At 30.5% G+C, this 13,387-nt stretch overlaps 1 protein-coding gene across 2 annotated transcripts; it reads left to right on the forward strand.

The window, feature by feature from the left end:
* Nucleotides 1–1,912: 1,912 nt before the first annotated feature.
* LOC143076805 (uncharacterized) lies at nucleotides 1,913–12,321 on the forward strand. Of its 2 annotated transcripts, none has more exons than XM_076252679.1 (7): nucleotides 1,913–2,260; nucleotides 4,034–4,217; nucleotides 7,000–7,267; nucleotides 8,950–9,096; nucleotides 9,353–9,420; nucleotides 9,829–9,881; nucleotides 11,123–12,321. In XM_076252679.1, exons 1-7 carry the CDS (start codon nucleotides 2,071–2,073, stop codon nucleotides 11,776–11,778), a joined length of 1,566 nt encoding a protein of 521 aa, XP_076108794.1. In that variant the 5' UTR covers nucleotides 1,913–2,070; the 3' UTR covers nucleotides 11,779–12,321. The 2 variants fall into 2 exon arrangements, with proteins under 2 accessions (XP_076108794.1, XP_076108793.1); XM_076252678.1 differs by having other exon boundaries at nucleotides 1,914–2,260; nucleotides 9,817–9,881.
* The last annotated feature ends 1,066 nt before the right edge of the window (nucleotides 12,322–13,387 follow it).

Here is a 13,387-nt window from a genome sequence, read left to right on the forward strand (position 1 = left end):
AAACGGTGTCCTGAATTTAAAGGGTTGTTTGACATTATAATTTGAATTCTAATAAAAATTGTATTTATTGTGTTGCGTCTTAATGTCAATTTATCTCTTTTTAATCGTCAATTAATATTCAAAATTCCTTCACAGAATTCATGCAATATATATAATATCTTTTACACGAAACCTTTTTTACAATCGAAATTATTAAAATAATCTAATTGGTTTTTAATTTATTTAACAAAATCTACAAGCAAATCTTTTTATCTTTATTGATAATTTAACCCGTTACCTATCAACAAAAATATAGATAAACATCATCCCCCGCGGAAATTTGACTAAAAAGCGGAAATAAGTCTGTATCAGGTGAGAGATCTCGTTTGTTCGAGTCTTTGACGATAATTTGTTAACAAGGGGTTGTCCATGATACACATTTAGAAAGGAGACACTTTTCCGAATATCCGTAATAAAATTAGCAAATAAAAATAATAATATTCTATTAAACGAACTGTTACGTATATTATACTTTAGATGTGATTTTTCATAAATTAGATTTTAAACTACAATATAAATGGAATATATATCAATATAACAAATTCAAACTTCACTTATTTATACTCATAAAGCGAAAAATACAAGACGAAAGGAACAATATTTGTCGCTATTTCTAAAAATGCGTTTAATAAGCATTGTACCGTCGCAGTTTTTCTTATAAAATCAAAAGCTTGTATACATTTTCTTCTTTTTTACTTTTCTTTTAATTTTGGAAAGTAATATTAGATTAAGTGTGGGATCTCGAATATGACAGCCTTAAAATAAATTAGTACAGTGAATATACATGAAAATAAATTTAGATAAATATGCGCAATGCGTATTCTCCATTTAAGAAGAAAGTTTTCTGAAAAAAAATATTTTTACGTATATTTTATGTATTAAAGAATATGAAAATAGCACATACGGTTTTGTTTTTCATCAGTTTAAGTTATCTTACATAAAAACCCACGTCCCAATAAATAAACTAGTCTATAGAGTAGATCATTGAAAAAGAAACAAACTTTTTTAAATGTGTATTCAATCACAGTTATAAAGGAATCTTTCCGTCAGCATCAGGGATGTTCCAAAGTTCGTCATATAATTACGGATTCTAGAAAAACGGAGGCGGAGCCAGATACGATGCGGAACAAAACACCGTGTTTGACTTATCGGAAAGCTTTAGCACCGAGATTGTTAAATTTGATAAGCAATAGTCACTCTGAACAAAAATCTTCTCAGAAAAGTGTATTTAAATTTGTTAAAATTTACTCTTCCATTGTTTGAAGCTTCGCACTTTTCAACTGGAAATTTTTACAAGTTTTGAAGAAAGGAAGAGTTAATTCGTTTTAAAGTGTGAAAGTTGTGTTGTTAGAAATAACTGAAGATTCCTAAGGTAATATCAATATTTGTATGGTAAATAATTGTAAAAATATCTGGGATATTTCCGTTTGATATAAATTTATTTATTTATTTATGTTTATCATTGTATTAAAATGTCATTTAGAATAATTAAAGAAAATATAAAATGATAACAATTTTACATTTTCTCAAAATGCCATTTTGTACTCAAAATTCAAAATGATTTATTTTGATTAAAATTTTTACTTTGACTAATAATTAAAAAAGTAGTTATGGTTAATTAAAAACTCGTTTTTGTAAGCGTGTATGTTTTCTCCAAGTACTCAAAATCTTGATGGGGTAGCTTGGCCACGCCTACTAATTGTCCAAGCCAACAGGTAAATTCGAAATAGCAATTTTTACCTTTTGCGCAGACGATAATTGCACCTTACTGGGTGATTGACAGCTGATTGACAAAACATTTCGAAAAGAACAAAGGGACTACTCAAACTATCAACGAAATAAGTAATTCTGGGATGCTTAGAAAAACATTCAAATCCAATATTAAGGACAGTCCGACACAACTTCAAGTATTCTGTTTTCGACTAAGGTGCAAGCAACTTCACCATACTTGATAAATCTATTTAGTGTTTAGATACGGATATTTTACAAGACTTGTGATATTTTATACTTGGACTTTTGTGTTACAACAGTATGCTCCTGTTACAGGGTAACCACTATTCTACACCGACTTCAGCAGCACCCTCCAGTATGTACGAGGATGACTTCATGAGCCAGAGAGCCAGACACTTTCCTCTTGGACACCCTGGACTTATGCCATCGCCACAAGCATTTTCTTTCGGATTTCCCGTCCATCCAGCACATGACCCAATGGGTCTTTCTAGTAAGTATTAAATCTATATACAAATTATTAAAATAAAATAGAGAGAGATAACAAAATAATTTGGGAAAAAAAAGTTAAATGGTTAAGTAACAATATATTTAGATTTTCAGAATAAGAATCTTAGTGAATTGTTTCAAGTTAAATATGTATGCTTAAATATTTTCGTATTTCGATATTGTGTTTGCTAATAATTGCAATTCGAACTGTGATGAACGGTTTCAATAAATGTTAACATGAACACGAAATTTAAGATGAATTAATGATATTTCGGTAAAATTATTGGAATTTATACATAATAAATAATTAGAATTTTGGAGTTGACAGGTTTTATATTTCACCCATTGAATCATCTTACAGTCTTTAATAGATAAATACAAAAGATGTCAGTAGCACATCTTTCAGAAATCAATTTTAATCATTTTCGAGCAAATTTGGTAACTTTCCTGTGGTTTTCATCAAATATTAATTATTCTATTTTTGAATTATATATCAAATGTATTCAGAATTTGAGAATCTATATATTTAGAAATTTAAATATTTTGTCAATATCCTTTCATTTCTATCGATAGTTTTTTCTTCGACATTTAAATGTATATTTAATACATTTATTTCAAATTATTTACAATACACATTGCAATTTAATAATTTACTTAATTTGAGTTGTATTTTACACATAACTAATTATGGGTTGGAGTTGAAGAAAGTGAGGTTGTAATTAGTAATTAAAGTAATAATAAGCTCGTATTAAACTACTCGTCGTCTGCTTCGCACGTGGCCAGCAGACGAGAGTAATTGTTATCAAAACCAAGGTCTGAACACTTTCACCACTAGACGAGACATTGTTTTTGTAACAATTTATTAATAAACATCTTCATATTATTTACATGATTAACCATGTCATGACACGTAAAAAATGAAATTAAAATAAAATAGATTCTTTTGATGATCAAAAGAGAAGTTGTTTTAAGATATACATATTTTTAACTTTTACCGCCATTTCAAATTTATGTTTCTTGAATATTATATTGATCAAAATTTCGGACCTTTATATATATTTATTTGTCAAAGTTAATATAAAACATTTTTTCAGTAATTTAAATTACACTGAAAAAAGTGTATTGTATAAATTTGGTATTTTAAATTACAATCAGAAAGTGAAAAAATTCACAGCAAAATAAGCCATCAAATAATTTATATACCTAAAGGTGATACACTAATTATTGTTTCCATTTGAACTCTTGTGAAAAGTATTAATTTTCTGTTTTATTTAGAAGGACATTGTGAATATATTGTTCACTTTTATGTTTATTTCTATACGTACGGTTTAAACTCAAGAAGGCTATAATTTGACAATCTTGTATTAAAATACCATAATAACTAGTTTATCTTTGAAAGTTACGACGTAGTTAAAGCAACAATTCATTGGTTTAATTTAACAAGGTATAAGACAGTTAAAAATCTTTTCGTAAATTAAAATAGTTCAACGTTTGTTGGTTGTTATCTACAGATTTTGGTAAAAAAAAAAAAACACTTTGTTGCAATAAAGAAGACAAAACGTAATTGTACTTACGAAACAACACTATTTATAAGTATGTACAACTTTCTGAGAATTGAATTTCGAAGAGATCTATATGCAAACAAATAATTTGAAACACAAATGATCTTAACTATGGAAAAAATGCATATATTCTCAAGATTATAAACTCTTCGTCTAGTCTTAAATTATTTCATATTATGTTTATTTCATAGCTTAAAACTTTATTTATAATTTAGGCCAGAGCCAACAGTTTGGTGGTTATCCCTCACTCGGCTCCCACTCGGACCACAAGCGTATGTTGGGCGGACCAGGACAGAATGAGACTTCAGACAAGAACATCAAGATCACATTGGAAAACCGTGACCTCTGGCAAAAGTTCCACAACATTGGTACAGAAATGATCATCACAAAAACTGGAAGGTATGAATTCTTATTTATTTATTTTCTATTCAAAATTTGCTCATTCAAAATCATATGAAATACAAATAATTTCGCACGGAAATCAGTGTTTTGATTTTTTATTATTTTAGTTTATTAAATATCAAAACTTCAAAGTAATTATTACACAATTAAAAAAGAAATTACAACTTTTTGACAATTGTTTTATTTTTCTCTTGTTCAGAAGTATGAATTTTCCCACGGTAGTGAAATTTTGTGTCAATCATTAATTGTAAACAAAAAAGTCGGCGTTAACAATAGAAATATTAACACCAATTGTTTAAGGATATAATCCGACTTTTGAGAATTAATAATCGGCCTGCGTTATTATTTACAAGTTTGTTTTCTATTGACCTGTAAATATAAGATTAACAGTTGACATTACATGTCGCTGTGACCTATTTAAATCCATAATTGATGCACAATGCATACTTATATTCTGTATTTATCGCTTCACGAAATATTTTTGACCAGTGTGGGAAAGTTATTTTTTCTACTTATTTTTATTTGTGATCACAGCATATTAATTATTATGTTTTTCATAGGTATCAATTATTTTAAATAATTCCATAAGTTTGAATAATATGTATTAAATTTATCAGCAGACACAAATACCTCTGTTGATGATCTCAGAAATGTTAATAAAAAAAATCACATACTCATGAATAAAGGATAGAAGCTTAATTCACAAGTATCATCATGTATCGAAAATAGATAATCCAATTTCAATATCATTTTACTAATCTTGAAAACAAATTTAATTTAACCAATCAAGTTTCAAAGATTATAACACCTCCTCTGCAACCCAATATCTCTGTTTTATTTTTGATCTATAGAAACGAAATCTTAAATAAAAATACAACAAATTGCTAACATTCGTCATATTGCGTCAGCATAGATAATACCGTCTTTTTTATGACAATGGGTTAGAATTATATAAATTCTATAAAAGAAAGATTTTTTTTCATTAGGAGACGTAAAGTCTGATACCGCCTACTATTATTCCGTAGAAATTAATTAATCAGAAATATTATCAATAGAGGGTAATTTACATTCTATTAATTGAAAATTTTCCTGTTTTTCTCTGTTACTAAAAAGAACTGTTCTGTAAAAAAATCGTTCTACTTGTCTTTTTAAATTTTATTTATTTTGTTCCAATGACCCTCAATTTACATGACACGCGCCAGACATTGCAAATCTTTTTGCAACTATCGAAATGTAACACCAAAATTTCTAAATAATTTGTTTGTAATCCGCTATAATTTTTGGAAGGTGAATATTTGAAATTGAAAGTGTGAAGACAACAAGATTTGGCTTCTAATTAACTATTATAAAAGACGACCGCTTCTTTAAAATCGTAGTCAGCTGTTGCCTTATTCGGGGCTTTAATCCAGCAATTTGACTGGTAGTATTAAAGTCCATCTGCCGCACGCGACCTCAGCGGTATTCACAGAGTTGCGTCAAGTTACATTTTGGCCACCAATTTGTTTGGATCCCTACAGCGCAAGTTAAAATGGTGTTGATTTTCACCGGAATAAATCCTTTTCTTTTCCTGTCTTTTCAAAGATTATTTAGTTGTCCAATTAATGAAATTACATTCAACTGAAATTAAATTAGAAAAATAAAATAGAATAAGTATGTTTATGTGAGGACATCGAATCATGTATATATTTGACAAGTAATCCTGATATGTTGGTTGGTAGAGTTACCTTTAGCCATGTCCAGTGTTTTGGTCATTCGTTTTATCTGCATATTATTGGAAATGTCTATAGATTTAAAAGTTTTTGCTCATTTTTTTTTTTTGTTTCCCTTTGATAATTATATTAATTCAATATAATTGTTTTAAATATGCAATTTTACGTGTAAATTGTCAAAACAGGAGTCATTTTTTAAATAAAGCATCCAGCAGGTTAAATAGTGTTAATTTTTACTCAGGCAAGGGGTCAACAACCACTTATGTTTGGATCAAAGACTCAAAACTCCTTGCATTTTAATAAATACTATTGAAAGTAAGTAAATTGCCAATTGACAAAATCGTCACTTAATTAAGTACTAACTAAGGACAAATGTCTTGTATTGTCATAGAAAAGTATGTCTTTTCATTCGACAAATTTATCACCTTAATTCAATTAGAAAATCAAATTTCTCACCACAAGGGTCCTTGATAATTTGAACACGTTGTTATAACACCTTTTCCTTTCTGCAGAAGCATACTTGAAGGTATTATCGTTCTTTACCGGGGGCCGCAAGCAACATCAACAAAACACTTCAGTCTTAAAACACAATAGAATTTGTTTTTATAGAAATAATATATTTATGCAAGGTGTTTATTGAATCAGGTTACGTGTAATATTGTTTTGAAGATAAGATCTTTTTAAAAAGTGATGACACTTACAAGCAGTTACATAAAAATCACACTTACAAATAAAAATATTAGTCCAATTTGTTAATCCTATTGACTTCAAACATTCCATATTGTTAAGGTTATTCAGGTCCTCGGAAAAATTGATATTAAATACAATGAATTAAATTTTGAAATTTCAGTTTAAATATTTTTGAATTAGAATAATTAATTAACAAACGTATTTATTTAATGAATAAATATTGCTACTAAAAAAATACAAAAATATGTCGTTTTCCCTCCGTTGTGGTTTGATAGATTGTGAAAGAAAATAAAACAGTTTATGTATCATCATTTTTATTTTCAAAATTAATTTTGGAAAAATCATTTTACACCTGTTTAAATGTCAACTTTTTATTCCAGGCGTATGTTTCCAACATTAAAGGTTGCCATGGAAGGTTTAGATCCTCACTCAAAGTACATTTTATTGGTCGACATCGTACCCGTAGATGACTGTCGCTACAAGTACCACAACTCAGAATGGGTCGTCACCGGTAAAGCTGAACCCCACATGCCTGGTAGACTGTATATCCACCCAGACTCTCCAGCTTCCGGTTCCCACTGGATGAAACAGCCGCTTACGTTCCACAAGCTCAAATTGACCAACAACAACCTTGATCAAAATGGACATGTAAGTTTATTTATTTATTTATATTAATATTTATTATTTTTCCCCTCGAATTAACACAACATTTTATCATGTTTGGAAATTGCCAGCAAGCATTTTCTATATTTCTTAGTTTTTTAGTTAGTTCTGTCAATATTGAAGCAGTATAGCTCAATTCCTTGTTTCTATTGCTAAACTTTACATGTTCAAATTCATTAACCACAAGCATTTAAGATACGACATCTATCAATGTCGCATACGTAATTGAAAAAGATGGAAAAATTTATTAGCAAGTCAAAGAACGCGAGGAACTTCTCGTGAATAAGAAACAAATTGCCACGAATTCTTTTATAATTATCATATTTCTATTCAAAGTTTTTCAAATGGGTGAATAACGTTTAAAAGAAATATCTGTTTTTCGCTTCATCATAGAGTAGTTGTTGATTTTCTTTGGTCCCTATGGGGTCGCGATTTATGTTAGAAGATCACTTTTTATAATTGCATGTATTAAGCGCATGAAAGGAACGCTACTAGCTAATAGATTTTAGTTCCCAAATGAATTAGTTATTGCAGAAAGGGAGTTTCATATAAACAACACACGGATCTTTGTTTTTACTCTGTCGTAAATTATTAAGAAACCACTCAATAATGCCTGAAATGGACATCTATTTTCTATGAAAAATGTTTATTTATTGGAGATTGAAATATCTCAATTTCTGATTTTCTCATTTTGTTTCTTTTTTATCAGGATAGGATCAGAATCGTTTTACACTTTTATCCCACCCCCGGCACTTTCATTCTGAACAACTTAATTGGTTTTAATTGCCTTATCATTTATCAAATCTTTTACGCCATTTAGCGGTCTAAAAAGAGGCTATCGAACAACACAGAAAGCTTCCGATAAACATCTAACAGCTATTGAGAAAATGGCTAATTGTGTCTTAATTAATTTTCTGATCAGATATTTAATTTCAAAAACCATTTATAATTGAAATGAACATCTTCTGATGTAACATATCAATTTGTCCGATTCCTCGTGAAACAAAAAGTTCAAAACGACCCTTGCTGAAAACATACTATAAACGAATGTTGTGAACAGATGGGTTATAAAAAAGTACAAAGAACGTGTGTTTTACTAATTACAAATATAACAAAACAACTATTATCAAGTGATGAAATCTAATTTTCTTTCGGACAGATTTACATGTTTTTCGTTCTATTTATGACCAATTTTCCTTGAAACGGATATCACCGTACCCGCAAAAAAGAACATAAAATTTCTATAAAAAGTAGATTCATATTTGATTTGGCGAATTTCAGATATATTGCTATGGTAAAATGTTGACAGCTATAGGTACGAAAACAGACAATAAATGAAATAAGATGTATATTATGTTGTTCCAAAGGGAACTATTTTGTCATTAGTTTCGCGTTATTAGGCGTAACATGTAACATGTACATAAATCATTTACAATCCTAACTTCATAAATATTTAAAAAGAACGCAACAAAACTCTGGACTCTTGTGGTTATTAGCTATACAATTTATAGTGTCTCTATTCTTATTGGTTTCGCAAAATTAGGAAGAAACGAATTTTTACAGACTTCCAGTTGTTCAATTTATGTTTAGCTTTTTATAGCCTCTTTTATATAATTAAATTTTACGACATTTGACCATTTTTTATCAACTGTTCCTTTATATTGCAGATCATTCTAAACTCCATGCACAAGTATCAACCACGTGTTCACATAGTTCAAGCAAACGACATTTTCACGATGAGATGGAACTCGTTCAACACCTATGCCTTTGAAGAGACAACATTCATTGCAGTGACAGCGTACCAGAACGAACAGGTAATCAGTCTTTTAATTTGTACACCTTTAAGAAAAAAGAAGAAAAAAATCTTAACCAATTCTGACCAATTTGATAAGGAAAATTTGCGGGAAATAATATGCAATGTATAAACGACGTAAAAACTATGAATGGGAGTCTAATGCAATCTTAAATAATTCTGAAAAGTTGATTTATTTTATTCAAATTTTAAAATTTATTTGTATAACTTCTTCAACGTGTTGGCAAAATATTTTATATCATTTGTTTCTCTTACAGATCACACAGTTGAAAATTGACTACAATCCATTTGCTAAAGGGTTCAGAGACAACGGAATGGGTAGGAGGTGAGTTGCTATTCCATTAAAGCAAAGCTGTTTTGTTTAATTCTAAGTTTCAGAATTTAAATTAATCATTTTTTAAGCTTAAAAATTTAAATTATTAATATTTTTTTAAGCTTAAAAATTTAAATTATTAACATTTTTTAAGTTTCTAAATTTACGTTATTAACATTATAACGGACCAATCTTGCTTCGAATCTTTAGATGATTATATAATATAATGATGGGAAAAACATTTTTATTACTGTTCTTCATCTTAAAGTCACAATGGGGTCGACTCCTAGCTTTGGTAAAGCAATATAATTAAACTTGATTCAAGCTTTTTATTAGTTTTTGCTTTTCAATATATCTTGAAGCCGATTTCAGATTGTTTTGTTTTCGATATGCATTAAATTTAAATAGTTCTTCTTTCAGGGACCATCGACTGAGCGTAAAAAGACCAGCATCTGACGACATCTCAGAAAAAGGTGAGAAACAGATTTGTTTTGATTTCCTTTCCTCGCCATTTTTTACGCTAAATCGTTACATTATTGTTAAATTTTCTGTCTGTTTAAATAATTGTCTGTCGAAATATAACTCACTTTTTCATCTGAAATCTGCTAGCAGGGCAAATCGTAACACTATTCTAGCACCCCATTTAGACAGATTTGGCGGGTTTATTGCTATTCGGAACGCCATTTTTTACCGAAGGTGTATTTAGTTCTGTCACCTTGTCCGATACGATCAGTAAAGAGACGAGGGAATTCGATCACAACGTATTCTTGATCAAATTAGCTTCGCTATGCCATATATTGATGACGGTAGCAAATTAGATAAGCAAAGTGTTTGCTGAAATACCATCGAAACTTTTCGCACCTTCCGTTGCTGTAATTATATTAATATTTGACTGCCGTCTTGCAACACCTGCTTTTATCGAAAGCTCTAGAGATGCTTAAGATCACGTGCTTTAGTTCAAACAGCAGCCAATCATTTCAGTTCTTTCTTGTGAAGTAATTAAATAACGGTTAATTGACATAACAGAAGAGTACAAAAACCACAACTTTATTCGATTGATTTCCTTTTGCAATAGTCAAGTAAAGAATTGGAATATGATCTTCATGTTTGTTTGATAAATCGGTTTCTTTAATTAATAACTAAGTGATAAAGACTCTCAATACACCATTGACAGATATCTGGTCCGTCTGTATCGGTTGTATGTTTTATAACTACCATACATATTGCGAAATCTAATGCGATTCGAACTTACGTAGGTGATATCTCTATTCATCGCTGTCAAACTTAACCATACGTTATATGGTTGTTTTTCTTATGCATCTTGTGACATCAAACACATAATTTGTCAGTTATATGCGCAATAAATGCGCGTTATGCATTCTTTTACATTCCATGAATATTAAGTGAACAAAATAACTTCTATTTCTGTAAAAACATTTTTTTGTGAAATTACAGACTACGGGTAATTAAATAAAGTTATTTGCCATCTTTTTATTCTTGGCGGAGTTAGTTTCACAACTCGTTTCGTTTTAAACCAAATTAATGTCAACACGGTTTAAATGCTAGTTACTTGGTATATCAATCAAAATGTTAACTATATTTATATAAATACTCACTACTAACAAGGTGTCATTTTCTACTTTTTAACAATCTCGATGGAAATTAAATTATATACATTATCAATCTTTTTTATAATAATTTTCTTGTTTTATAGATTCTCCAACTTCAAAGAAAGTGAAATCTGAAGATGAAACAACACCGGAAAGGGTTACCATGCCAGCAACTAATGTCTCACGTGCCAAATCAGATGATGACAACGACTCTGTTTCTGAAGCTAGTCACGAGGGTAATCACGACAACGATCTTACAGCATGCCGCATTAAAGACACAAGTATTCCACTCAACAAGACAACCAGCCCACAACAACAACAAAGTGCTATCAGCCCGAATTCCTGTGACTTTATGAGTTCTGCATTAAAACCTTATTCTAGTCATACATTTTCCAGTGTCGGCGACCAATCATACTACCCTCATCATCCATCAATCAACAGATCTCCGACATCGTTCATGCCAGTCTCATCATCCTCATCAAGTTTGTTACAACCATCATCGTCAGGTTTAGGTCTGCACAATATCAGCCACCAACAGATGCAAGCATGTCGTCTTTCCGGTCAAACAAGCGATTGCGCATTACGTCAACCATCCGGGCACCTGTCATCAGTCAACCATAGTTATGGCATCAGAACTTCACCGCCTCAGCATCCATCTCTACCATCATGTACTTACATGCAACCGTCTCAGCCGTACCCAACACACCTGGCACCAAATGTACACATGATGAATATGAACTTTCCTGGGTCAATGTCTTGAACTAGTGTATAAACAAAACATTACGATAATTCTGCATGAACAGTTAGGGCCTCGACCCAAATCCAGATTGAGCTGACCATGAAGGTCATGTCATTGACCCGTATCAAGATTGTGCTGACCATGAAGGTCAGGTTTTTGTTGTTTGTGACAATCAAAATAATATACGGATACTCAGAGATATTTCTAAAACTTTGTTAGATGTATGAAACATGTGACCTTGTTTTGTTTTGAGTTATTAGTTGTACCTCATGTTTGGTCAGCCATCTTGAATTCCTAATTGTATTTATATATGTCCGGGAAATGGACGGATACTTATCCCTAAACATTCTTTGTATAGTATGGGTTGAATATTCATATATGTAAATAGAAAAAAGATTTTATTATTATATATTATGAACTACTGCAAAAATGTGGTGTATTGAAAGAGTGGAGATTAGAACGGTGCTAATAATAATTCACAATTAATTGTTAAAATGTTGTTTTGTATTATAAATGCTTCTTTTTTGGTATCTTTGACAGATCCAAATAAAATATTCAAAAGTACTGACGTTTTCTTTTTTATTCATAAAAGGTGATATAGAGGTCAACATATAAGTGTCTAAAACAGATACAATACAATATCAACCTAAATAGTAAAGACTACAAGAACATGTAAAGAGAAACAAAATATCAAAAAAATAAAAGTAAACAAACTGACAAACGAAAAAGGCGAACAGACAAACAGTTCACAAACACAATACAGAAAACTGAAGGCTGAACAACATAGACCACTAAAACCCGGATTAATCTCAGGTGCTCCGGAAACATAGGCAGACCCTACTCCCCTGTGGCACAATAGGTGTCCATACCAAATGTCATACAAATTCACAGATTTGTCGACAAAATGAATACAAAAAGGTTGCACAAAACAACAACAACATAAGAAACTAAAGCAAACTAGTCAAACATCTAGATTACATATCATCCAAAATAATAGACATGCGTAGAACAGCCATGAACTTTATCACTGAACTAGTATATATTTGTTTAGGGGACAGCTGAAGGACGCCTCCGGATGCGGGAATTTCTCGCTACATTGAAGACCTGTTGGTGACCGTCTGCTGTTGTTTTTTCTATGGTCTGGTTGTTGTCTCTTTGACACATTCCCCATTTCCATTCTCAATTTTATTACTTACACTGAAAAAAATGTCCTAATTAAATCTATTTAAAAAATACAATCAACTACTTAAATCTATTTAAAAAAAATCAATCAACTGAAGTCGCTTTTGTCAGTAGTTTAAATAAAAATGAGTCTGTAATTCAGTGGTTGTCGTTTGTGTATGTGTTACATATTTGTGTTTCGTTATTTTTTGTACATAATTAAGGCCGTTAGTTTTCTCGTTTGATTTGTTTTATATTGTCATTTCGGGATTTTTATAGCTGACTATGTGGTATAGGCTTTGCTCATTGTTGAAGGCTTTCGGTCACATATAGTTATTTATTTCTCTATCATTGAGGTCTATTGTTGAGAGTTGTCTCATTGGCAATCATACCACATCTTTTTTATATTATGAAATATATTTATTAAGCTATTATGAACCGTAGAAGGTAGAAAATAAACCTAAGTAAG

Source organism: Mytilus galloprovincialis, chromosome 5 (assembly GCF_965363235.1).
Source record: "Mytilus galloprovincialis chromosome 5, xbMytGall1.hap1.1, whole genome shotgun sequence".
In the NCBI taxonomy this organism is placed as follows: Eukaryota; Metazoa; Mollusca; class Bivalvia; order Mytilida; family Mytilidae; genus Mytilus; species Mytilus galloprovincialis.